The sequence below is a fragment of the Branchiostoma lanceolatum genome, chromosome 14 (genome assembly GCF_035083965.1).
Source record: "Branchiostoma lanceolatum isolate klBraLanc5 chromosome 14, klBraLanc5.hap2, whole genome shotgun sequence".
NCBI classification, from domain to species: domain Eukaryota; kingdom Metazoa; phylum Chordata; class Leptocardii; order Amphioxiformes; family Branchiostomatidae; genus Branchiostoma; species Branchiostoma lanceolatum.
Genome location: NC_089735.1, coordinates 1,333,268 through 1,359,501, shown reverse-complemented (window position 1 = coordinate 1,359,501; position 26,234 = coordinate 1,333,268). Strand labels below are relative to the sequence as shown.

Below are 26,234 nucleotides of genomic sequence, written 5' to 3'. Positions count from 1 at the left end.
CAGACAAACTGCTTTATCAACTTTCTAGGAAACAAATGCATGCATTTCTAAAAAGATTTTCATTACTTGAAGAAAACACTTGCTGTACACAAAACTGTACTCACGTATCCCCAATTTTCTCAGCTATGACATGAACCCTTGTCATTTAAGACTTAGAAACAGAGATTTCAATTCTAGAGATAATACAAACCCGACAAATAATTTACCTTACAACAAAACCTTTCTCACCTGAGGTACCTTAGGAATATCTGGATCATGTTGAACACCTTCCACCCCTCAGCAAGTAAAGCGGCTAGATCGACTCCTAAGCTACAACTCCGGATCCCCCGCCCCAGGCACACGTTATATACCGGATTAGGCGCATGCTAACGCAGCAACGGATCCATTTTGTCTCATTTGTCACAGTTGGGCTGAGCCCTGCGCTCGACTGTCTGACGCGGCGGTTTTGTTCCTGATGACAGTTTGATTAGACTTAAGAAATCCCCCTTCTCCCGGGGCCGGCGGTAGAGTGGAGCTGATGTATCAGGCATGGCAGGGAGAGGGAGGAGGTGGAACTAAACGTGATGATTCCTGTCTGGGAGAACTATGGCAGGGAGAAACAAAAGGAACAGGGTGGGGGACATAAACTGCAGTGTGTTGACTGATCAGCCGGGTTATAATGAGTGTATCTGTCACCTGTCCGACGACAGTCGATGCCAGGGCTCTGCCGGCGTCCGTCATTCCGCAGAACTTGTCTGCTTGTGACAGACGAAACGTATTGCCCATTCCATCAACTTGACAGGGATAATTGGCGTGTTTAATGAGATAAGTAATTAAAAGAAGATCAGATCACACCAGTACACGAGAACGAGTTTGCAGGGATGACGGCAAAAATTAATAGCTGGGTGGAACTCTGGGCAATGCAACATGGAGCAACCACAGAGAGGAACTCGTGTTTGAAGTTTTCACAGATGAGATCCCAGTCTTATCAACTCTTAGGCAGGAACTGCCTTCATTTTCCATGGCCTTATCTTGTATACACAGGCTGCACTGGTGATACATGTCTAGTCACGGGTGCTTAAAACATGCATGTCAGCACCGCCCTCTTATTACATATCTGTAGACATGGGAGTCATTGACTGAAAAGACTAAACGAATCAGTATATCTGTCAATCTTAAACAGATTCTGTTCAAATAACTTTGAACTTTCTGTTTTAACAGGTATACATGCAGCACAGCAAAGTTTTGTTATGTGAGTAAATGGTATTTAACAATCCCCCATCCTGATCCCTGCTGCCAAACCCTGTAACCTGTAGAGGATTCCAACTGCTAGTTCAGTGTGCAAAAGGTTAACCTTCTCCCTGCTGCCCAACCCTGTAACCAATAGAGGATCGGTAGCCAAACTGGTACTTCAGTGTGCTAAAGGTTAACCTTCTCCCTGATGCCCAACCCTGTAACCAATAGAGGATCGGTAGCCAAACTGGTACTTCAGTGTGCTAAAGGTTAACCTTCTCCCTGATGCCCAACCCTGTAACCAATAGAGGATCGGTAGCCAAACTGGTACTTCAGTGTGCTAAAGGTTAACCTTCTCCCTGATGCCCAACCCTGTAACCAATAGAGGATCGGTAGCCAAACTGGTACTTCAGTGTGCTAAAGGTTAACCTTCTCCCTGATGCCCAACCCTGTAACCAATAGAGGATCGGTAGCCAAACTGCTACTGCAGTGTGCTGAAGGTTAACCTTCTCCCTGCTGCCCAACCCTGTAACCAATAGAGGATTGGTAGCAGGGCAGACCAATAATGGGAATTTCATGACATGAAATTGATAAATTCCTGCCTTTTGCCCACTTTTGAAATGCTTTTAAAAATGTTGCTGAGAAACAATTCAATACATTTCCATCAAAATTATAAAGTCCACCACACCACATGTTGGACTGCAGGGCACAAATATTGATGCTCTCCCTTGTGACATTAATGCTTTTAAAGTTGTTATTTAGCATTAAGGAGACTATTTGGAGGTGCAGAGCAAAAATTACTATCAAAAGTGGTTCCTGACATGACATTTCATACCAGCATGTACAGATGGCTTGGTAAGTCAGAGGGGAGGGGCGCTTGTTACACGGATCAGATTTACAATGCAAAACTATAATCTCACATTGCTGACATTCTTTCTGGTATTCCTGAATGATTTATCAACTCAATACAAAACCTATGAGCAGGACATTGCTTAAACAAAAAAAGATTATCTCAAACTTACATCATTTATATGATTTTGCTGGTTAGATGGCTTTTGATCATATTTCAAACAAGAAACAGAATTCCTATTAAACCGACAGGAATAGATGGCAGACATGCCATTGGGTCGACCTAAACTTATCACAGTGATATGAATTTGGTGAGATGGCTTTTGATCACATTTCAAACAAGACTCCAAAAAGAATTGTAAATTTGACAAGGGATCGTAGCATCAGAAGAAAAAACCTAATAATGAAAACCGAGTGATTCGGTCTAAAATTCCGAGTGAAATTTTTTGAATTGGAGAACAGTTTATTTCTAGGTGTGGATTTTACCAACTCAGATAAACTTTCATGATAAAACGACCTAATATTACAGACACTGCTGACAGATTTTCCAGCATTCCCGAAGGTTCTTCATGTATGTACAATACCGACCCTATAAGCAGGACACGCCATGTTGACTTAACCACCACTGATTCCCTTCCCTCCATCTGTATGCTAATGAAGGTAATCAATGTTGTACTGTCGTTAACCCGACATTTACCAAACATCAATCCGTACTCGGGACATAAAATTTCTCACAAAGCTTTGCAAATGCAGGTCATGACGGATTCAGGCATAATTTATACAGTGAACGTTAGTGACATTAAATTTGTGTTGAAGCTGTCTATAATTGAAGGAATTTATGCTGGTAGAAGTCATAGATTTCGAGCCATTAGTGCACATAGTAAAATTTCATATCATGATACAACATGCTTGCCTGCATATTAATTGTTTAGCATACAGTTTATCGGTAGGGTGCAGACTCTAAACAAGGATCTACTTACAAATACAACAGTCAATATTCTAACAAGAACAACAAAAAACAAGTTTGGATAATATATGAATGAATAAATGAATGAATGAATTGATGTATGAATGGATGGATGAGTGTGTGAATGTACGAATAACCTTTATCTAACCTGGATAGCCCTTAGCCTTAGCCATTCTTCCATGAATTCATAAATATAGTAACCATTTTAAAAGTCACTTATGATTACTGGCTTTGTCTTAAATGTCTAAATTCTGAGTTTTCATGATCAGAGTTGTCAGTAGAGCCTGGGCAGGGAGGTTATGTCCTGAACACCTCAGCTTCTTATGACTGTCTTACCTGTTATACCTGCACACCTCATTACACCTGTAAATGTCTTACATGCACGGAAGCAGCTACTTAGTATTCCGAGCCACCTCCGGGTACCATAGCAGTGTTTTCCACCCCATTGGGTCTCCCAGATTGTCTCGCCTCTTCCACACACCTCACATAGAACTCTCCATCTTTAATGCCATGCATGAAATGCTCATATTGGTTCTACCATTTGCCATGTATGATTTTCAGCAAAGCTAAAAAGATCTACAACAACGTTTTCCTTCACCAGACAGCTGAATATTCACAGGACTGCATGTACCAAGAACGCTCTCGATTTGATGTCACAAACCTATCAAATGACAACTGTGATGTCTACTTAGCCGTGTACTTACTCCTGAAGTGAACCGTCACATGTAGACATCTTTGTCTGCTGAAACCGGCAGGAATTTCTGCACCTCACTATAGCTAAGGGAACTGTTCTCTCAAACGTATGAATTCTACATGCTGCACATACGGCATATTTCATATTGATGTACGGAGGAATGTATTACTTATTTACCAGTTGTTTTATCTTATTATGCTGGGATGCCTCCAGGTCTGGGCATTAGTGGAGAATTGGTCTCTACTTTTGCCTTACAGATACGATACACGTACAATGTAGACCTGAGGCTACACAACCTCATTTCTGGGTTCTCAGACAAGAAAAACAAATGCTAAATTGGAATACTCCATTCTCAATTTCAAAATTCAATTTCTAAAAAAAGACAACCCACCACACCTTTCGGAAAGGTTGATACACTCCAGTGCATTGTGGACAAAAAACTGTCAGCTCCTTACACTGCCTTACATGGCAACTCCTTTTACAAATTAAGCTGGTTTGTATCACCATCTGGCAATGAAAAACTTATGCGATTTATATCTAGATTCATATGGATTCAGCTCTGACAATCCCTACTCTGAATTCACCATGATTATATATATTAAGTTTTTTTGCTAATCCAAATGCATAGTTATTAATGTATATTTCAGTTTCTCTTACTATCAATTTCGTATCATTTTATTGTGCTGGACTCCAGGAAGAATAGCGAATATCGTACCACTAACGGCGATCAGAATAAAACCAAAACAAACCAAATTCCACCAACAATCCCCCTTCAGGGCCCCATTTAATCCATCGATCCCTACAAAATCACCAGCTACGCAAAAACGACTTTTGAGTTGACTCCCCGCGACACAGGAGAGCCCCCCTCCTCGCTGACATAACGGGATCCATAGATGAGTTTTTCAATAATTCTCGTCTCGCCGACTGAACAGGTGACAGATGGTGCCGCCCGACCCTGAAATTTGGTCAGAGGTCGTTTGTCGGCCCGTAACTTGCACCTGTTTGTGATCACCTGCCCTAGTCAGGTGCACTGCCGGGCAGGAAATAGACTTTTCTGCATACATTTGAGTTTTGAGTTTTATTTAGATCCACAATTAGCCTCATAAGAGGCTATTTTTTCTGGGGTCTACACATTCATATTTACACATTACAATCGGGATATACAAAGACATACAAAGTGACAGTAGAGGACAAAAATAACATAGTTCCTTAAAAGCAATAATTACAGTCCAATTATTTGCTAATTGCCAGACATCCTGTACAGAAAGCGTCTTTACTGAGAGTTGGATTTTGGTTTTGGAAGTCTGATTGTGTATGTTCTGGTTGAGCGTGTTTGCTAGTTGTTGATCTCTGACTGGTGCAGGTAGATGTACTGTTAAAAATCCCCTAAAACTACTCTAGTTGTTGCATGGTTTTTATTTCGCGGTAGGGAGAAAATGGAGTGTTTGCAGTGGTTTTAAGTCACAGAGTTTAAAACAATTAGTAGACAAGGGGGTAGGAGGACAAAAAAAATGCGGTGGTTTTAAGTTCGCGGCAAAGAGCTTACTGAGAACACCGCAAACATAAAACTATCGTGAACATGTCTGCATCTACAGTATTGAAAATTACCTACATGCACATCACACACAGATTACCTGGAAATCTGGTAAATTGGTGTCTTTAATTCAGGTAGAAATTCCTGAAACTTCTAACTTAAAGTTTTATAGTCCTTACAGCGACATTTTATCAAACTGACAATTCTTCTTCCAGTGTACGTACCGTGGCAAGAAATGATTTATAAGGAGAAGTACATGCAGCAGCTGTTAATAACAGGACCCAGGACTGACCGTGTCCGCCCTTCGAGTCAGCTACACTACATCATGCCCAGACAAACTGAGTACTGACCCTGCCATGACATCACTCACCAGTACCAGTAACCGAGGTGGCAAGGCCAAGTACACATTACGCAAGCTATCTTAAGAAAACGTTAGGTTTTTACTGATGATTTTTGGTGGCTGGCACTTAGTTTCAGGACGGGACAGATTCGTCTACTTTTCCTCTGTGGATGGAAGTGATTTAACTTTTGGATGTTTTTTTACTGTTTTTCAAACAAATCCAGTCATATGAGATAATCTTGTCAAATTTCAGAGAGAAGAATTTCCTTTTTCCCATGGTCATTACTAACCAGGCTATTTTAAGGCTAACAAACAATAGTTTCATCACATTAAGTAGAAAAGGTATACTCACACAGCCCACTCGATAGGTTCGGACTTTATAGAGTGGTACAATGCCTGCAAGAAAAACAAACAAGTTAGATATAACAGTCTCATTGTTTTACTTCAACATGCTAAAATTAAAACTGCACAAGAAGACACTTAGGGGACCAAAAAAGTCCTGTCTATCAGGCGGTCAATATAAACAGGATTCTTAATGCTTGTGTCAATGGGAAAAAATATCTGAGGGACCACCAAAAAGTGGTCATATTGGCCAGATGGTCCCTATATATATATGTAGAGGTGGTCACTAGTACAGGTTTGACTGTATATCAATGGCCTGGTGGTCCTTATGTACAGGTGGTCACTAGTACAGGTTTGACCATTGTATATCAATGGCCTGGTAGGTGGTCCTTATGTACAGGTGGTCACTAGTACAGGTTTGATTCAAGAAAAGGTATGAGCTGAAGAAAGATGGCGAATGCCACCTGAAATCTCCTCATAGCTTTTCAATTATAAATAGTTGTATTAGTTTTGAAATCCTTTATTCAAAAGGTTTCAAATGGCCAAATGCATGTAACATTCAGGAATTGCAATCATTTGGTAAGAATGCAGCAAGTCTTTGATTTCATGTTTAAGGATAGACATGACCTCTGCAGCTTGAAGAATCCATAACATTTTATTCATTTGTCATTAGTCAGTTTAAGTTAACTGGGAGTAACATTCAGCCATGCTACAGGTGTATATGAAAAAGCAGGGGTTATAATGCCCCAGTGAGTGGTGCCCAAATAAACCACAGTTCCTCACACTGCATGTTAAAGGCACCCAGAGCATTTTATGAGGCTTGAAAACTGGAAATATTCTAGTTGCTGTAATCTTTATGAAATTGACTGTTCAGAGAGTTGAATATGGAATCAAATCATCATTTATCTTATAATTGATCCCACTAGGTTCTCTGGGAAATTATTACCAAGCCAGCTATCTATACTACAGCAGCGCAACTCTAAGAACAGCACATATATTATCCATGTTGCAAAATTACAATACAGGACTAGTTTTCTACTCAAACTATAAAACAAACAACTGAAAATGATGTCAGGTACTGGCTGATGGCTACCACCCTAAACCAGAATGGGTTTGCTGCAATATGATGGGTACAGGATTTTAAAGCTGATTCCAGGTCGATCTTCCGATTCAGCATAATCTTCCCAATCCGTGAATCAATTGATACTAGTTGATGTTTCCTTACAGCTCCACCAAACGTCATGACAACTGGATCTCCTGTAAGCTTCCAGACATTGGAAAACCTCCAAGCAGAAAATGGAACTAAAGAAGCTTGTACAAAAGGGAGAGGGTGTGTTTGTGGGGTTGGGGATATTTGTATGCATTTACTTGGAACGCGATATGCCGCAGCGCAATACGTCTGCCACGCACCACCAGGTTGCCGTGACAACGACAAAGGAGCAGGCGGAGACAGTGAAATGTGATCCCATGGCCAGGTAATTAAACACCTGGATTTAATCAATTGATGTATTAGAGATGGGCGGGTTTCTGAAGAAGAGAGGTCTGGTGAACACAAAAACTTAACACTAGAGTTGCCTGGACTTCAAGATGGGGAATTTTTTAAATACAATTCAGGCAGCCAAACTCAAATAAAGGAATGCAGCTAAATCAGATTTGAGGTTGTGGGGTTGGGGTTAGAAACAAAATCATTTCAAAATGATGATCCTTTAATATTGCATTAACTTGAGAATCAATGCATGGGACAAGCAGTATAATAGATTAATGGAGAGAAGAATAAAATTACTGTGAGTGAAAAAAATGGCGCACCAGACACAGGCCAACAACTAATTTGCCAGAATTATCCACAACGACTAAATGTTAGAGGAAAACCTACCAAAATCAAGATGCAACAGCAATACTGCAATGGACAACTGTGACTAAAATTAGTTAGCCTACAAGATACAGGAGCAATAACTGTACCTTGGTCAGTTGTTTGTATGATAAATGTACAATATTGATTGAAAATGCACCAACACTAGTTCAATTCACAACAACGGTCTCCGTTTGAACTCACTTGGGAAATAATAATATATTTCTCTATTGGTACTGGCATAATGAGCAAAACTGACCGCAGCCCACAATGGCTAACATTGCACTACTCTCAGAATGTCCTGTAAAGGGTGCGAACATGTTAAACAAGGCTGAGGAAACTCACTTCATCTATCTCATCGATGGCCTTCGGAGCCCGCAGGTTATAAAAGTTGTAGTCATCCACAAAGGAATTCATTCTGCCTCCAACCCTCCACACCTCAGGCCCAAATCCATGGGATATTCTACCCACATGCGCCTTCTAGAGAACTATAGTCCGAAGCGCGGGACGCCGGCGAAATAAGTTGGCGTATGGCGCTGTCGTCGGTGACCCGTGTTAATGACGACGGACGCTGCGATCACGAATGCATGACCCGCGAGGCTCAGTCGTCGTTAATACGGCACAGAGGTGCTAAGTCGACTGATTCACACGCCAGGCTGTCGGCACCTACACAAATAGCACAGTTCATCACACGGGCCGGCATGACATCACCGATACTCCAATCACACTGCTGGTGCTGGTTATACCTGCAGGACGGCTGTGCTGCATTTTTCATGTTTTTATTTGAATCTACTACCTGTATACTGACATTTGAAGTCATAAGATATAGGTTTTTTTTTATTCCAACATTTCCCTCTTGGTATTCATCTGTTTTTGTCAGTTTTCTTAGTTATTCATTTCTGTCTGTTTTCTTGTACCAGAGAAGCTCCCTCAGTGGCTGTTGCAGGCTTGAATGCTAGTCAGTCCATTTCTGTTGCTGACATGTTTTCTCATCCCCAGCACTAATGATATATTGATGTTTCTGTTGGAATGGTGGATATGCAAAGGACTCAACGTAACTATGAGACTCTTCACATCTCATCCTTTTAGGCCACACCAATTTAATTTCTTGGTTAACAGATTTTTTTGTTTAAACTGCTCAATTCCAAAATCAACATGAAAACAGAATCTCAGAGGAAAGTCTTTACTTTGGTGCACACAGTTTCAGGGTGTGAACAGGGTCAGGTGCAAGTTTTCACCCCAGCCTTCTGTTTTTATTTTTTGTTGTTGCTAAAATTAAAAAAAAATCCATTAACCAAGAAATTGAATTGGTGTGGCCTTACCTGTTCAGCAAAGTACCTGAGATCAAGCCACAAATCAAAATCCATGCATCACAAAACATGTACAGGACAACTGGACATAAACTATGACTCAGACAGGATACACATTCAGTTTGATATTCGTATGACAGTATATATCAAATGGAATAACGTGGGCCGTTATAACACTATTGACCTCTAAAAAATACATTCAATATGATATTGGTATGTCAGAATGTCTGAAATGGGATAATACGGGCCGTTATGATAGTCAGGACCTCTAAGAAACCTGACATGCTTAAATGCATGATGTTCCTCAAGGAAACAAATCACACATTCAACGTACCACCTGGATCATAACAATTAAAATATACATCTCTTATATACCAACAAGCCATCAGTGTTTTGATCATTGAAAATCCCACATGTAAAATAATGAAAGCAATGCATAATAATGAGTTCCAAAAGATCTGATACTCTTCATTACTGACGTTTGCATTACTGATACTACTTCGTAAGATGGCACATCATGCAAACATGACTTTAATTTTCAAAGGTAGATTGAAGCTATTTTAGAGCTCAGTACCTAGTACCTATTCAACTAGAATCTGCAATTTTACCTGCACTAATGACAAAGGTGTTATTTTAAGTCCTATATTTCCATGTGGAACCTCCCAGACTGTGGAGTGCCATAACAGGTTCTCATTGATACGGGATCACATCTAGACTAGAAACCAATTAGATTGTTTGTTTTTCATCTTAAAAGTATCAAACAATCAGTACAGCAGACAACATCCACATATTACACATATTTGCACAGTACAAGGACCAGTGCATTTCAGGTGCAGGTAGAAATATCAGAAATACTTGCACAGCTTCAATTTTACTTGCACTTCAAATTATAGGACTGGTGTAATTTTGATCCCTATATATATTTCTATAGGGATGAGATGGAAAGACCAAAGAGATGGAAACACCAAATTGTGAAGGACACAGGCTTAAACAGTCGGGAAGCAGAGGCTAGGGCAAGGGACAGGACTGCTTGGAGGATCCTCCTGGAAAGCAAGGGGCCAGTTTCTGGCCTGAGCACATAGGCAGGTAGGTAGGTAGGCAGGTATATTTCTATGCGGAATATCCCAGACTGCCAGGAGCACCATCACAGGCGGAGCATCAAGTTTTAACTGGGAGTAACATTTAGACAAGCTACAGGTGTACAGTATATGAAAAAGCAGGGGTTATGATGCCCCAGTAAGTGGTGCCCAAATAAAGCACTCAGACAGTTTCTCACACTGCATGTTAAAGGCACCCAGAGCATTTTATGAGGCTTGAAGACTGGAAATATTCTAGTTGCTGTAATTGACATTTATTGATTTAATGCCACTGTTTACCACATTTCCGTGCAGATTTCTTATCAAAAGTGCTCAAAAGCGCACAAAAATAAGCTACATGGTGATCTTTTAGTTAAGTAAAGTAGTTCTTCCCAATCCGAGAATCAATTGATAATAGTTGATGTTTCCTTACAGCACCAGCAAACGTCATGACAACTGGATCGCCTGTATGCCTGCAGGACACATCAAGTTCTCATCGATCCAGCTCACCTCCGCCGAGCGTGAGGAATAGCGGGGCAGGCCGGGGATCGAAGGGATGAAATTATACCCCAAAATCAGCGGCGCAGAAAATGAGAACCCAGGATGAGGACATCTGGGTAAATCAGGCTGACGCACTTCACAAGACAACTTCAACTTGAGGAATATTGTGTGTCATATCAGTTTAACAGGACATTTTATAAAACATCTCTGAATATGTCTCCATTTTGTTTGCTGGCAAGTTCTTCTTTTTGGAAATGTAGGACTGTAATAACATAAGTTTTCCACAGCTTGCATTATGTTTTTCAACTTCAACTTGAAGACTATTGCATATTGTACAAGCTTACCACTGCAGCATTCTTGGGAGATTTTCTAACAATCATTTTCTAATACTAATACTAATCTAAAAAAATATGTTAATTCTACAAATGGAGGATTGAAGTCTTAGATTTTGTGCACCATGATACGTTCAGCCTTTCTTTCTTTCTTTCTTTCTTTCTTTCTTTCTTTCTTTCTTTCTTTCTTTCTTTCTTTCTTTCTTTCTTTCTTTCTTTCTTTCTTTCTTTCTTTCTTTCTTTCTTTCTTTCACACAGGAGAATGTGGGATTACTGAGGAGAGAAAAGAAGGTCTCCTATTCGTCTTTGCGAATGCTGTGCCTAGAATTGCATCACATGACTAGGCTAAACTGTGGATTGCCAAAGCATAACAGACTTTCATCAATACTCAGGCAGTCCTGTTACACCACTCATGCTAAAGTCTTCCTGTGCCCAATGAAACCAGCATCAACAACCAACATGGAATTTGTGTGGTTAATCACATCAACTGATCAGCACCAATGACAGGGAAAGTCAACGCACAAGAGTTGCTCAACAGTATGTTCTCTGAAAGTGCTTTTAAAAATCATCATATCATGATCCATGTGGAGAGCAAATCACATGAAAAAAACACTTAAATAACAAATTTTCTGGGAAAATAACAACGGCCAATTAGCACCAAGGACAGGGATAATCAAACACATACTGTAGAATCCAACAACAGCTAGTTCTATCAAGCTGCTTCAAAACAACAATCAAAATTGCAGACTTTGCTCCCTTACCCATACTGTATTGACAAAACATTAACAGCACTGAGGATATATGGCATTGTATATACTGGCCATTGCAGAAACACACAGACAAGCTAAAAATTCACATAACACATAGACCAAGCATCGTCTTGCTAGAACATTATTCCCTCCACACATTTTCAGCTGTATAGCCGTCTGCCTCCAAGCAATTCATGAAAAATTCAGTTTTCCATTTTCTCTATCCATTAGGCACATGATGCTCGGATGAAATATGCAGGAAAGTAGTTTCACAGTCCCATATTTTACGTTGTGATAAAAATGTTGATATCAGTCGTGCTAAACTCGATGGAAGACGAACCTTTCATGTGGGGCACTTCTTTCTGATTGTCAAAGAGATCAAACCATTGTGAAGGCAAACTTCATAGCGTCTGGTTATAGATTTCAACTTAATAATCATCGAGCATCCAAGAGTAATGTTCAGTCGTCTGGACCACAGCTTCAGATGAAAGGACTTGTAAAGTAGATGTCATGACTCCCCCGTTAACTCTTAAACCTATCATGCAAGGTAGTGATGTCATTGCTCTTGTTATTGGCTATCGGTGTCGGGTGGGCCGACCACTTTTCTTCGCAGTCAGGCCCAGTACGGGGAGATTACAATACACCTCTCTCACAAGGCGGACATGATGGAATGAAGACGAGGCAAATGAGGCAAAGAACCAAAACTAATTTACCATCTTTAGTTTTCTCCCATATCACACAAAGTTTTAAGATATGATATCCAATCATCAATATTATAACTAGTGAAATGCACAGAAAGGATGCAGAAATTTAGAGACGGGTTGGCTGATCCTATAGTCCCTGCTCTCCTTCATCAAAATGTAGAGATGCAAAATAATAACATAGAAATGCAAATACTTGACGGGCATGCAGCCACTTAATTCCTCATTTGTCGATTCCCTTATTACAATGGTAAAATCCTAATTCACAATAGCCCTACAGCATGGACTATGGCTAAACAGCCCTATACGAGAATGGCAGTCTCTGCCACAAAAATCAGTAAGCTGACTCAGTAACTGTAATGCTAGCCCTTGATAATAGACAATGGTTAGTTCGGCAACCTTGGCTGAATATCAGTCAAACCAAAAGTGTTCTTCATTTTTGTGTCACATAAAAGGTCTGTGTTCTGCATAGTTGTGGTACATCAAATGTAGAATAATTATTTAAAATTTGTTCGTGTATCTAAAAAAACAACTTAATGCATAAGAGTAAGCAGCATTGGCTTAAACTGTCACCTAGCTGTTCAGCAGTGTACTGCAGCACTGTGATCGTCATATCTGGTGCTTTATAATACAAAGCCACCTTGCTTTCTGGCATTGTACTGCAGCAAGCTGATCTTAGAACTGGCCCACTATAGCCACCTACCTGTTGGACATTGTACTACAGCACCATGGCGTGCTCATCTTGTGCCTAAACTAGAGCTGCCACCTAGCTGTCTGGCAGTGAATTACAGCATTTTGATCCTGCAAAACTGCTACCTAACTGTCAAATAGTGTATTACAGCATTCTCATTTGTCTAAACTAGAACTGCCACCTAGCTGTCTGGCAGTGAATTACAGCATTTTCTCAAGTAAAACTGCCACCTATTATGGCTGACGCTCATCTAGTGCATTCCAAAAGACTCCCATTGATAAAATCAATAGTAAGTATATTTCTTTGTTATTCCACAAAATTTTTCCTGTGTGCTCTGATTACTACAAAAATCACCTGTGGCAACTGAGTAGCCACATTGTTGACTGTTGAATCATAGCATCTTTGATAACTGCATTTATCATTAGAAACAAAAAAAAAAGTCAACAATATACAATCAAACTTGTACGAGTGAACACCTCTGCAAATGTACATAAGGACCACCTGGTCAATCATTTTAGATAACTTTTCTCATTAACACAAGCATTAAGAATCCTGTCTATAGTAACCACCTGTCCAAACAAACCAAATTTAATCAGACCCCTGACTGGTCTTCTTACACAGGTTCTACCGGCTATAAAGATACAAAGACAGACTGTATGCTGCAAAAGTGTGGTCTTCTTGCACAGGTTCTACCGGCTATACAGATACAGATACAGACTGTATGCTGCAAAAGTGCGGTCTTCTTGCACAGGTTCTACCGGCTATACAGATACAGATACAGACTGTATGCTGCAAAAGTGCGGTCTTCTTGCACAGGTTCTACCGGCTATACAGATACAGATACAGACTGTATGCTGCAAAAGTGCGACACTATAACTGGTCTGACCTTGAGAGTGTCCTTGTTGAAGTTGTTTCCGTCGTTCAGGCCGGACAGGTTGTCGATGAAGGCCGTCAGCGTCATCCTCTTCCCTCCGTGCTGCGAGTAAACAGTTACCATGGCAACACTGGTGTAAACATGACTGTGATCGTAAACAACACCTTACCACTACAATGTCTAAACATACAGTATATGAGATGTGAGGCTGGAATGACAGTCCAAAGATTGTTTTTTTTAATCACCCCTTCATCTAAATGTGATTTGGATAGTACTGTAAGTTGTGTAAACAATTACCATGACATAGAGTATTGGAGATTGTTTTTACACAACCGGTAATTCTCACCTGCTAACGTTTTGATGTCTGTCAGACACCTTCATCAGAGCTTCTGACTGGAGTACTGCTTCTCACCGCTATAAGTAGCCGATGTAGGTGGCGCTTTTGCGGTGAGAAAACTGTCCCAAATATGGCTAAGTTTGTATCCCCCCTCGTCTCGAAACGTGAGCAGGTGAGAATTACCGGTTGTGTAAAAAGAATCTCCAATACTCTATGTTCTACCAACCTGATGAAATTATTTTCGGAATTACCATGACATCATTGTCTGTAGTTACTGTAATAAAATCAATATCAAGAGAGATTCAATAAACTGCAACTATAACATATGATATGTCATAAAAATCATTCTATCATAGACAGAGATTGTCAATTTGTCAGCCTAAAAGTTGACATTACTTTACCTTACCTAGTCCCATGCATGGATATGAATTGGTATTTGTGAATTGTACATGATTGTTTGTATGTAACAAAATACAACAGAAGCACACACCTGTCCATGTAGGTCAGTGTTCAGGAGCATCAGCGCACACGTTAGCGTGTGTACAGCATCTGTAAACAACAACAAACAAGAGTAAACAAACATGGCAGCAAAAATACCCTGCATATATATATAACGTTGGGTAACCTAAATTCGTGGGGTACTTAAAGTCGGGATTTTTCGAAAACGGGGTATTTAGGGATATGTGCTAGATGCAACATCAGTAATACCGCTAGAAATGCAAACCTGACAGACTTACGTATTCAGAACACTGTCTGAAAAGCTTCGATAAGCATGGATTATAAGGCGACGAGGTCAAAAACTCTCCGTCCTTTATTGGAACAGTCTGAGGGCTTCGTGGGAGAAGTACACAACATGGTTGTCGGCTGGTTTATAAGAAAAATGTCACATCCGCTTCCTGCTAAACACAATTATTTACAAGACAACTTATTACAATCTCTTTTGCTAACCTACAACTGGATTCTAAGTGTGATTAATCATCAAAACTCCTCTCTGTTGCTACAACCTACGGCACGTGTATTTTCCCGCCGCCATATTGTTAACCAGAATCCTGTTGTCAAGCAGACGACAAAGGTTTGTGCGGAACACTTTTTTGTCTAAATGCTGCGTGTGATAGTGGACTGAGGAAGATATTTTCCTCAAAGTTTGCTCCTAACACAACAAGGAACACATGGACATAGTAGTATTACCATTGCTACGGCATCCAGCTAACTTGCCATGAATAATGTAACGTTACACGTTGCCCGATGATGACGATGGGCCGACTTTGAGTGAAGTTCTACCGACTCAACACACGGCTTGTTCCCGAACTGGCCTGATGTGTGCGGTACGGCCGTTTTTTCGTGTATTTTTTTTACTTGGACACGTCTATATCCATAGCACTCTCCTCAAGCTAAGGATGGAAAGAATAGCTGCTGTATAAAATGTGATTAGCGGTAAGATATTCAAGACGAATCTTCTCTCCCGAATTAATGTACCCCCCCTGTCCGACAGCACTGTCATTCTGCGTGCGGCGGACGGTAGTTTTAAGTTGAAATATTATGGTGTCAGCACGACTAGAGACAAAATCTACCATATATATGATTAGTGCAAAGATAGTACATGATACTGACAGAATAATAGAAAAAAAGGATGTTTCATTGCTCTGCTAGATTGATTTCAGTCAACCATTATCGGAAAAATCCCGAATTTAGGTTACCCAACGTTATATATAGTGCAGATGAAAATAAAACCAACTTGCACCAAAAATGAATAACTAGCTCAAAAGTTAAGCTTATTCAGGAAAGTATGATGCCCCCATTCTCATAGTGAATATTATAGATTGCTTGGTTCAAGTCCACTAGATGTGTCTCAAAATGGTGAAAATGGATTGAATACAAGTTCAAAAGAGATACAAAATGTTGCTTGCTTGATGGGATGAAAATGTTGTCTGAGTAAAAGTGGATGAATTTTTACAGGTTTTAACTCGCACCAGTGTGGCTAGTTATCAAATTATCATGGCTCTTAAATATATCAAATGAAAAATAAATTAGATATTATATACATGTATGTTATTATTAAGCAAACTACTGGTAAATGTATTAATACCGAAAATGATTCAAAGCAGCTAGCAACAACAGCAAGGGTACGTGTAATTAAACTTTACAAATTTTGGTATTAAATCATTTATTTTCTTCTTAATCTTATTTTCTGGACGACCGTATCATCATTAATGTTGTGCCCTTGCATGGGAAAGGTACTTTGCACCTGTTTCTTCACTAGACTATGGTGAAAATGAGTATGGAGCTTTGGTTAAGGATGGTATTGGATGGTATTGTAAGTTCCCAAGTTTCAGGAGAGCTACACCTTGAGTATGTTAAACATATAACCACACTTATAATGTTACACCAATCTAATTTTTTGGTTAACAGAATTCTAAAAAAATGCTAAATTGAAAAATCAACATGAAAACAGAATCTCAGAGGAAAGTCTGTACTTTGGGCAAACAGTTTCAGGGTGTGAACAGGGTCAGGTGCAAGTTTTCACCCCAGCCTTCTGTTTCAATGATGTCCTCGTAATAAAATTTAAAAAAGAAAATCTGTTAACCAAGAAATTATGAAATTAAATTGATGTGGTCTTATCGAAAGAGTAGGGGTCCATCCTGGTGTGTGTGGATCAAACCTTACTATTATTACAGTCTGGTCTTACGCAGCTTGTACTTACTGAACAGAACTGGTGTGTGTTATGACTAAAGGTGGTTTACTGGTTCTGCAAAATAAACAATAACAACCACAACGTACCTTCTGACCCACACATGGCGGGGTTACACTCGTGGTAGCGGTGTGAGAAGTGCATCAGGACACGCTCTCTCTCCTGAGTCTCTCCCGTTAGAGAAAACGCCTTCAAAAATGTCCTGAAAATAAACAAGAGGAAGTAATTTTTATAGACAATGCAGTACATTTGAAATATGTCTGAAAGAAGTCTTGAAGATAAAATGAATGAATGAACAACATTTTGAATGCTCTTGTAGCTGCACATGTAAAAATGTTCAACAGCTCCTAGTAGAGGCACCACCAACCATCAGTACTTAACTACAGGTCCATGCATGTAGCTTTGAAAAAAACAACTTACTACATCTGGCACTCCAAAATTCTGAAGGAAACGTTAAGCATTAGCAAATCACAAATGAACAGGGCTGTCAGAGATAGCAAACATAAAAGTTAAAACCCACTGGCAGAACATAGACACTGCGGTACAGAAATACAGTCTAAAAATAACTTTACTTCCTAGAAGGTTATATTTTTGTCAGCGTTCGTGTGTGTATCCTTCTGTCTATCAACAAGATAACTGAAGAATGGATGGATGATTGTCTTGATACTTGGCATTTGAGTAGGTCTAATTGAGACCTCAGAGTCGTTAGATTTTGGGCCGCCAGGCGGCTTGCTGTGGTACTGCAGCAGAACTTTTGGGAATGAAGTGTTCCTACCTCAGAGCGATGTCCAGCTGGTGTCCGCTGAAGTCGAAGTGCGCCAGGTACTCCTGCGCCACCAGGCGGTTAAACTCATTCCTGCATGACAGAGAGGGCAACTTCAGGGGAGGCTTACAGAGAGGTTATTGATATGTCACACATAGCTTTCTGAGCAGGTGAACTTTCCTCCTGTCCTCTAAACATTGCAGTTTATGATATTAAGGTTAAGGGGAAGAAAACCAGTTCAATTATAAAGAGGCGCCTGAAAGTGTGTGAAGGATTCTAACTAACTTGACTTTTTTTGGGAGTGTTCAATATCCATTGCAGTACAACCATATTAAGATCAAATTATCAATCCATAATCATGGATATATTGGGCTAATGTACATTCTTGGCACATTTGTTTATGACTTATTTTCCAAAGTTTGAATTCCTAAATTCCTCAAAACCAAGAAATTTCCTTTAAGAGACATGAAGATACTACTTACTTTTTACTAAGATGTCTCGCTACGTCAGACTTCTTAAACCCGTCCAAGTTATAAAGTCTCTTGGCCAGTCTCTTCGCCGAGGGAATGTCCACTTTCTTGGGACTTCCCGGCTCCCTGTCCAATGCCAAGTCTACCTCTGAGTCTGAGTCCGACCACGCCCGCGACTCGTAAACTCCCTTCTCTTCCCCGTCGCTATCGCTATCATCGTCCTCATCTTTCCTCTCATCCTTCTCCTCGATGTCCGGGATGTCGTCATCGTCGATCTCTGCGTAGTCCCGCGCCAGGAGCGCGGCGTCTCGCGGTAACGTGGCGGCTTCCGAGTAGCTGCGCGGGAGGTCGTGGGGGGAGTCGTCCATGCTCCTGGGGCGCATCGGCAGCTGCAACCACGGAGGGGGCTGTGGAGGCTGGGGGGAAGATATCATAATCGGATTATATACTTACATGAGCTTGTTATATTCACCTTCATTAAATCAGGACCCCTATCGCTCCACGTTACATCGCTCGCCAAAGGGGCCCTAATAATAACCGCCGCCAGACATGGTTCTGGCAACGTCACCACCAAAACAGCTTCAGCCAATCAGAGGGGTCTGCTTCCCCTCATCTGAAGCAAACGCGCAAAGAACGCTGGAAGCTATCAACCAATCAGGTTACGTGTTACATCGTTGCTTTGGTTGCCCAAAACAAATGGCAGCCAATAGTTTTGCTTCAGCTGTTTTGGTGGCGACGTCGCCAGAACCATGTCTGGCGGCGGTTATTATCAGGGCCCCTTTTGCAAGCGATGTAACGTGGAGCAATAGGGGTCCTGATTGAATGAGGGTGTTTATATTATGTGAAATTGTTCGAAGATTGCAGCTAATGTTGATGACAATATTATAAAAATACATTATGGTTAAAGCTAAGACAATTCCTCAGTTACTGGATAAACTTTAAGTCAAGTGATATTGCTTTTATTAGATGGAATATTGCTTGTAAAGTTATATGTCTATTATTAAGTAGTTATGGTAAAAATATTAATAACAGATTACTTGACTTTAAAATTCAATTATCGTAGTTGGTAAAAGTTATCATTATTCATCAATCCATATCTATTACGTTAAAAAACTTAAACATATTTGGCAAAACCATGATATCGTTGTCTACAATGTAAATTTGAACTGTGCTGTATCTGAAGTTATGCATCCAAGTTAACACTTTATACCATTCAACAGATATTGCACAAATGTAAAACATTACATACATGTACTTTTTTGACATTGAAGTACAGTATGCTACATCAATGGTATGTATCTACGTACTAAAGACATTTCCACCATGACAGTAAAAATGCCAGTAATATACTGGATGGAAAATGTTCACTGGGTACACTTTTTGCTGGGGAACATGGCCACAGGGGGGGTAGAACCGTTAAACTTGAACATTCGTACACAGTTCTACAGTGAAAAGACTTGAAAAGAATAAAGGGGTATTGACAATATACTCTCTGCAGTGTACTAATATATGACCTAAGGGGGGAGGCTGGGCAGCTGGGGGGGGGGCAAAGATTGTTAAGCTTTAAGCTTTAGTATTGTTTGTAAAATTGCGCAACTTAAGATATCGAAGTAACGCTTTCCTGCAATAGAAAGGCAAGTAACGAATCAGAAGTTATCATTCACAGATATTTCTTATTGGTAGTATAAATAGATCTACAGGTACAATATTGTAAAAGCTGGAATGAAAGGAAAATATTTGGGAGAAAGCAGGACATCGATGTTATTGAATAGCAGACACACACTCACACACTCTTAAATGTAAATAGCAAGTAATCAAAATAGCAGCCATCTATAAGAAAGATTGCAAGACTGATTGAGATAAATTAAATGCTGGATGGATGGACGAAGGAACAAATGAGAAAATGGCAGACATGTCAATAGGTAGATGGATTCTAAATGATGGAGCAGTAGATTAGATTGATGGAAAAATGGATGCTTGAGATACACACGGACAGATGAATGAAGGAATGAATGAACGAGAGAAGGATGGACAAAGGGATCTGGATGGATGAGGGAATAACAGACAAAATTTATAGATGGACAGAAGGATTAATGATGGAGCAGCAGACTGACAGATGAATATGTGGTGCCTAAGAATGACGTAGACAGATGAACGAATGAACGAATGAATGAGGGAGTAAGAATGACTTGGACAGATGAATTAATGAATGAAAGAATGAATGAATAAGAATGACTTGGACAGATGAATGAATGAATGAACGAATGAATGAGGGAGTGAGAATGACCTGGACAGATGAATGAAAGCCTGAATGAGTGAGGAGATAGAATGACATGGACAGATGAATGAACGAATGAATGAGGGAGTAAGAATGACTTGGACAGATGAATGAAAGAACGAATGAGGGAGGGAGGGATGGTATGAAGGACGACAGTGACCCCAGTAGAACTCACTTTGTGAGTGACCACGTGACCTATGAAGGTCAGAGTTCGTGCCATCTCCCCCAGAGACGACTCATCCAGACTGCGAGGTCTCACGGGCAGCTGCCGAGGGGGGAGGGGGAGGGGGGCGTGAAATGTGTGAAATATGATGGAGCAGTGAACAGTACAGATCTTAAGAGAGAAGGATCTACAAATTTTAGATTGATGTACATAAAGGAGACTCAGTATTGTTCTTGACCTCTTGATTCTATAATCATGATAATTTTTTTGTGAAAACACAAACACAACATGTTCAATCTTTAATAACATAATCAATGATTAACCAGACTCTGAGCCTTATTTATAGTATCTGACTGTTGAGTAGACAGACAGCTTTGGGGGTAGAGATGCGAGACAGAGAAACAGTTACTGTAGGACTTGACAATAACTGATAAAAGTCCAAAGCATAATGCAGTAATCATTGATAATCATTTATGCTGGTGAAAAATGAGATAGAGAAAGAAACAAAGAGAGAGAGAAAGAGAGACCAAGAAAGAGAGAGAGAGAGAGAGAGAGAGAGAGAGAGAGCTATGACGAAACAGACAGGGAGAAAGAGACAGAAAGTTAAGAGGGATAGAGGTACAGAGAAAAAGAGTGAGATAGAGATATATACAGAAAGATTGAGACAGAAGAAGAGAATAGAGGATGAAAGACAGGAAGTGGTAATCCTTGACATGATGAAAGAGAGACAGAAGAAGAAAGATAGAGACAGAGACAGATAGATGGAGAGAGAGACAGAGACATGCAGATCGAGAGGTGGAGAGAGACAGAGACAGATAGAGAGATGGAGAGAGAGAGACAGAGACAGACAGATAGAGAGATGGAGAGAGAGAGAAAGAGAGACAGAGAGACACAGAGAGACAGAGAGAGAGAGACAGAGAGAGAGAGAGAGACACAGAGAGAGAGACAGAGATAGAGAGAGAGAGAGAGACAGAGAGAGAGAGACACAGAGAGAGACAGAGACAGAGATTTAGAGAGACATACAGAGAGACAGAGATTTAGAGAGAATAGGGATGAAAGACAGTAAGTGGTGATCCTTGCCATGATGAGGGATCGCTCATCCAGGCTGCGAGGCCGGCCCAGCTGGCAGCGTGCGGAGCGAACGAGGGAGGGAATGAACATGAGAAGAGATGACAGAAGCATGATGACACCAAGTGATGGAACTGGTAGATGACAGAGAATGGTGATGAGTTGTGTGTAATAATGAAATAAAATGAATCGAATGAAAACCTTTTTACACATCACATTTTAGCTTTACCCACAAACACTCCTACATAAAATATGGCCCCTTTTTTCGATGTGTGTGACATTCTCTACCACGGAAAGAGACACCATGCATAGAGAGTGTGATGAACTTACATTGGACTAAAGAAATTTGTACAAAAGTTCAAGAGATTTGAGACAAAGAGTTTATGACTTAGTAACAGTGCACCATACAAATTGGCATATTAAGATAATTCCCACTGTTCTGTAAGTTGAATAAATTAGAAATTCATGGCAGACAAAATAATTTGCTTCTGTTCCTTGAATTATATTTTGTAGATGTTAGATTAAAGCATTATAGGCTTATTGTCCAGTGTTTCCATGGTGTAAAACAATAGCACTTCTCAAGTACCTGCTAACGATGTAGTCATTAAGTGTTCGTTAAGCTGCCATTAACAAACAAACTGCCTACACGATGTCCACGTATCCCGCGTTAGCTCAAACTCTACTGCACACAAATAAACTGTATAACTCTTACCTGAACAAGCCATCCGTTCTTACGCAGTGTAACAATTGTGCTTACAATACTGTGCTAGTTATATATTATGTAGCTCCCTTGTTAAGTGTTTAAGGCGTATTTGTTTTGACCCCCCCTCCCAACATTTCACATTGTTACTATGTGACTTAAGTCTTGCTTGAGCATTCTATTGAGACAAGGGGCTTTACTCCCGGTTGAGTTACTGGAGTTACAGTAAGGTTAACTTAAAAAGAAGAAGAAACTGAGATTTCTTTCCTGACCTACCTGTGGTTTTAGCGTGAACTGTAAGAGTCGGTCACGTTTTCTTGTTAACAAGGAAGCTACCGGTACATGTAGAGCGAACGCCGATGACCTCACTATAGTTAAACAAGCCGGTCGGCCTTTGTGAACTCTGAGTCATTATTTATATTGCAGGGCTTGTTTTGCTTTTCTGTTGGCTTTTCGGGCGTGGCAAATTCAAACTGCTGTTTGTGGAGCCCCGGGAATCTTGGGAATGTTTAGAAGCGCAGTTAATTTTGGGAACTGGTTTCTATCTTTTACCCACGGATCCTGTGGTTCACACTGGGTGTAATATGACTGCATTTTTTATAAAATGACAAGAATGAAAATAAGAAAAAAACAAAAGGAAAGGAAAGGAATCTCGAACCAGTTTAGCTCAAATGAACTCAATGAACAGATGAGCTACTCTTCCACTGGTCGTGACAGAGAAGACAGACGCTATGTACAGTATTTACAGGTTCAGTGTACCGGGGAAATTCCCCTAGCTCTTTTCGACAAGCACAATGAACAGTGGACCACGGCTTAACGTCCCGTCCTAAGGACTGCGACCTTTAACGGTGAGCGTGCATGTCGGGTGAGCGACACAGCCGGGATCGAACCCGGGCCTTCTAGTTCCAGAGGCAAGATCGCTAACCACTGGACTACGCACGCTACAAAAGCCTTTGTACTCTCAAAGGCACATGTGTATACTGGGCCTGTAGAGGCCCTATTCTTTCTTCACTGAAGGCAGAAGTAAAGCAAAGTGCTGTTTTACTTTCTGCTTTAAACTTAGTAAATGGAAGAAGGTGACCTTTAACAATGGTGAGAGGATTCATTGACACTTTCCAAATCTTCTACACGCGGATCCTGTGGTGCACACTGGGTGTAATATGACTGCATTTTTTATAAAATGACAAGAATGAAAATAAGAAAAAACAAAAACCACAAGTTTCTCGTGCAAATTCCATTCCCTAGGTACACATCACATCCAGTGTGAGGAGCATACCAGGAATACTTCCTTTTGTTCAAGAAATATGGACCGTCACTGATGTAGCATTCACAGTAAGGCATCTACTAACACAACAAGCAGCGTCTACAGTGTCATTCAAGTTAAAAAAAACTACACAGTGAAAATCTAGTCATCACCAAACCATTATAAGTTTAACTTTGTTCCACAGTACAAAAAAAGATCTTTAGTCTCTGCAAATTTATAGCAGTCTGTGCAAAAGAGATTTCATTCATTAGAATTCATCTTGAACATTTTCTGTAATAAAAGAGTCTTTTGGTATGTACCAAGGATGGGCAATAGGCCTATAGTACATAAGTAAATAAAGTCTACCGTAACGGCAGACCTTGGGCAGACACAGGACAATGTCTCCACTGCATGTGCATGTGGGGACCTCTAGCAAGTTTGCTGTGTACTGCAGTGATTTCTTGAGGATCAGAACTTAATCATGTTTTTTTTACCAAAAGGAGCAAAATGATTAGAATGATTTTCATACAGTGTAACTGGTCTGTGAAATATACTTATTTTCCTTTAAAGTTTAAAGGCACCAAAACTGACCAGCAATTATCATTAAAAATTGTACTCTCAAAGGCTACATGTTAGGGGTGGATACCGGTTCGGCTTAATAAGGTCCAAGTCCAAGTTTAGGTCGAGAGATTTAGGTTCAGGTCCAGACCTGAACCTGTGCAGTTGATGTTTTGTTTTATTAGACCAATATCAAGCATAGAGACTTAACACTTTTAATCAAACAAAATAGAAAAACATATTTGTACTTTGTTTACTACGTTTTTTTGACTCAGGTTTTGGCTTTCAGGTATTTGGACTCTGTTCTTGGATGTTATAAAGGTCCGAATCAGGTCCAGCGAACTGGTATCCACCCCTACTACATGCGTATAACATGAGCACGATTCTGGAAGGACCATGACCATTTGAGAAAGCTCTTCAATAACATTAATTTAAAAGTCCTTCATGGTATGAAACTCCTTAATAGCATTTACTAAAAAGTATTTAATAACCTTCATGACTAATTGTATTCCATTCATCGCAGGTTTTGTATTCAAGTTCGTCTGTATTTTTGTTGGTCAGCCATTACCAGCGAGAGCTGTCTTGACTGACCCAGTTTAATGACTTGTTTCATTTCTAATAAATACAAAAAAACATTTAGGAAGAAAAGCAAGGTTTGCCCTACCTGCTGGTAGATGGGGTTGTGGTGAGTGGCCAGCCCGTGCCCGTCGTGCATCACCGTGACTATCCTCTCGCTCGTAGCAGTCCCAGTCTGAGGATCTACACCATTGATAACTGTTTCCCTAACTACGTGCATGGTGGGGGTCGTGGCTTCCGAGAAACCTGAGCTGCTCTCGGAAGACTTTTCCGGCGACTTCAGCCCCTCTAGTCTGCGCAAGGTGTGCGCTCCCGGACGAGTTTTCGACGGCGAATGTTCGAGGTTCACGTAAGTTTGCGTGCCGTCTCTTTCTCTCTCCTTCTCCCGTTTTTTATGGACGTCGACGGAGACAGTTCTGGTGGGGGGGTCAGGTCGCGGGGGCCGTGGGGGTGCAGCTTCTGCGCTGTATCCCCGCTGAACGTACATGTGCTCCCGTTCCGCGACGTGACGGGCCGGCACCCGCCTGTCAAAGGAACGCTGCGGCTTGACCGCTATCGGAGGCTTCTCGTCCTTCACCGAGAGGAACCTGTCGGATTTCTGCTGCTGTTCGAGGTTCTGCTGCGCCGCCTGTAGAGCTGCTTTTTCCTCCTCCCCTTCCACCTTGGCTTGGCGGACCAACATGTGCGACGGGGACCGCCCCTGTAACCGAGCCTCTGCGCCCGTACCCAACACGTCCAGGCTACTCGACTTCTTCTGCTCCAGCTGCGCGTGGGGCTGTAAGGAGTTACTCCGCTGAGCCGAGTACAGCAGCTGGTCCGCACTCGGGCTCTTTGTACCCGACTCTATCCTCGGGGATGCGTTCGGAAGACTCACGTCGAACGTCAGCTGACCTACGACCTTCCCCGGTTTCCCGTCCTGCGGCGTTTGCGTGGGCGAACCCTCCCTAGAGTCGGTCTGGTCACAGCAGTATCTGTGGTCGAACGACTTCGACCTATGGGACGAGTAGATGTCCAACAAAGGCATCGAGCTATGCAGCTTGGACTGGATGTCTCCCAGCCGTGGGTTGCGTGTCACCACGGGCGGTTCCTCGGGCGGCATGACGGGCTCCGTGTTGTTGTGCACGGGAGTATTTGCCGTGGACAGACACTTGCCTAAAACGTACAAACACACAGGATTAGACACTTAGCTTGCCTAAGACGTACAAGCACACAGGGTCAGACACTTGCCTAAAACGTACAAGCACACAGTTGATGAAGGTTAGACATCCAGGTACACGTAATCAGATACGCCAAAAAACAGTTACTGAGTGAGACATGACAAGTAATGGATAATATATGATTTTGGAAATGGTCAGACGTGTTTTAAGT

The 26,234-nt window shown here is 41.0% G+C and overlaps 1 protein-coding gene across 7 annotated transcripts in view; it reads right to left on the bottom strand.

Annotated features, from left to right (window-relative positions):
* The window catches only part of LOC136448097 (PH and SEC7 domain-containing protein 4-like), a 122,447-nt gene that overhangs the window by 32,615 nt on the left and 63,598 nt on the right, over positions 1-26,234 (bottom strand). For all 7 annotated transcript variants that reach the window (XM_066447224.1, XM_066447226.1, XM_066447225.1 and 4 more), the window contains exons 5-11: positions 24,955-26,018; positions 18,293-18,696; positions 17,823-17,903; positions 17,137-17,249; positions 14,849-14,907; positions 14,034-14,123; positions 5,949-5,992 (exon numbers count right to left, since the gene is read on the bottom strand). In XM_066447224.1, the coding sequence (XP_066303321.1) occupies positions 5,949-5,992; positions 14,034-14,123; positions 14,849-14,907; positions 17,137-17,249; positions 17,823-17,903; positions 18,293-18,696; positions 24,955-26,018 (1,855 nt within the window). The remainder of the gene's footprint in view (positions 1-5,948; positions 5,993-14,033; positions 14,124-14,848; positions 14,908-17,136; positions 17,250-17,822; positions 17,904-18,292; positions 18,697-24,954; positions 26,019-26,234) is intronic.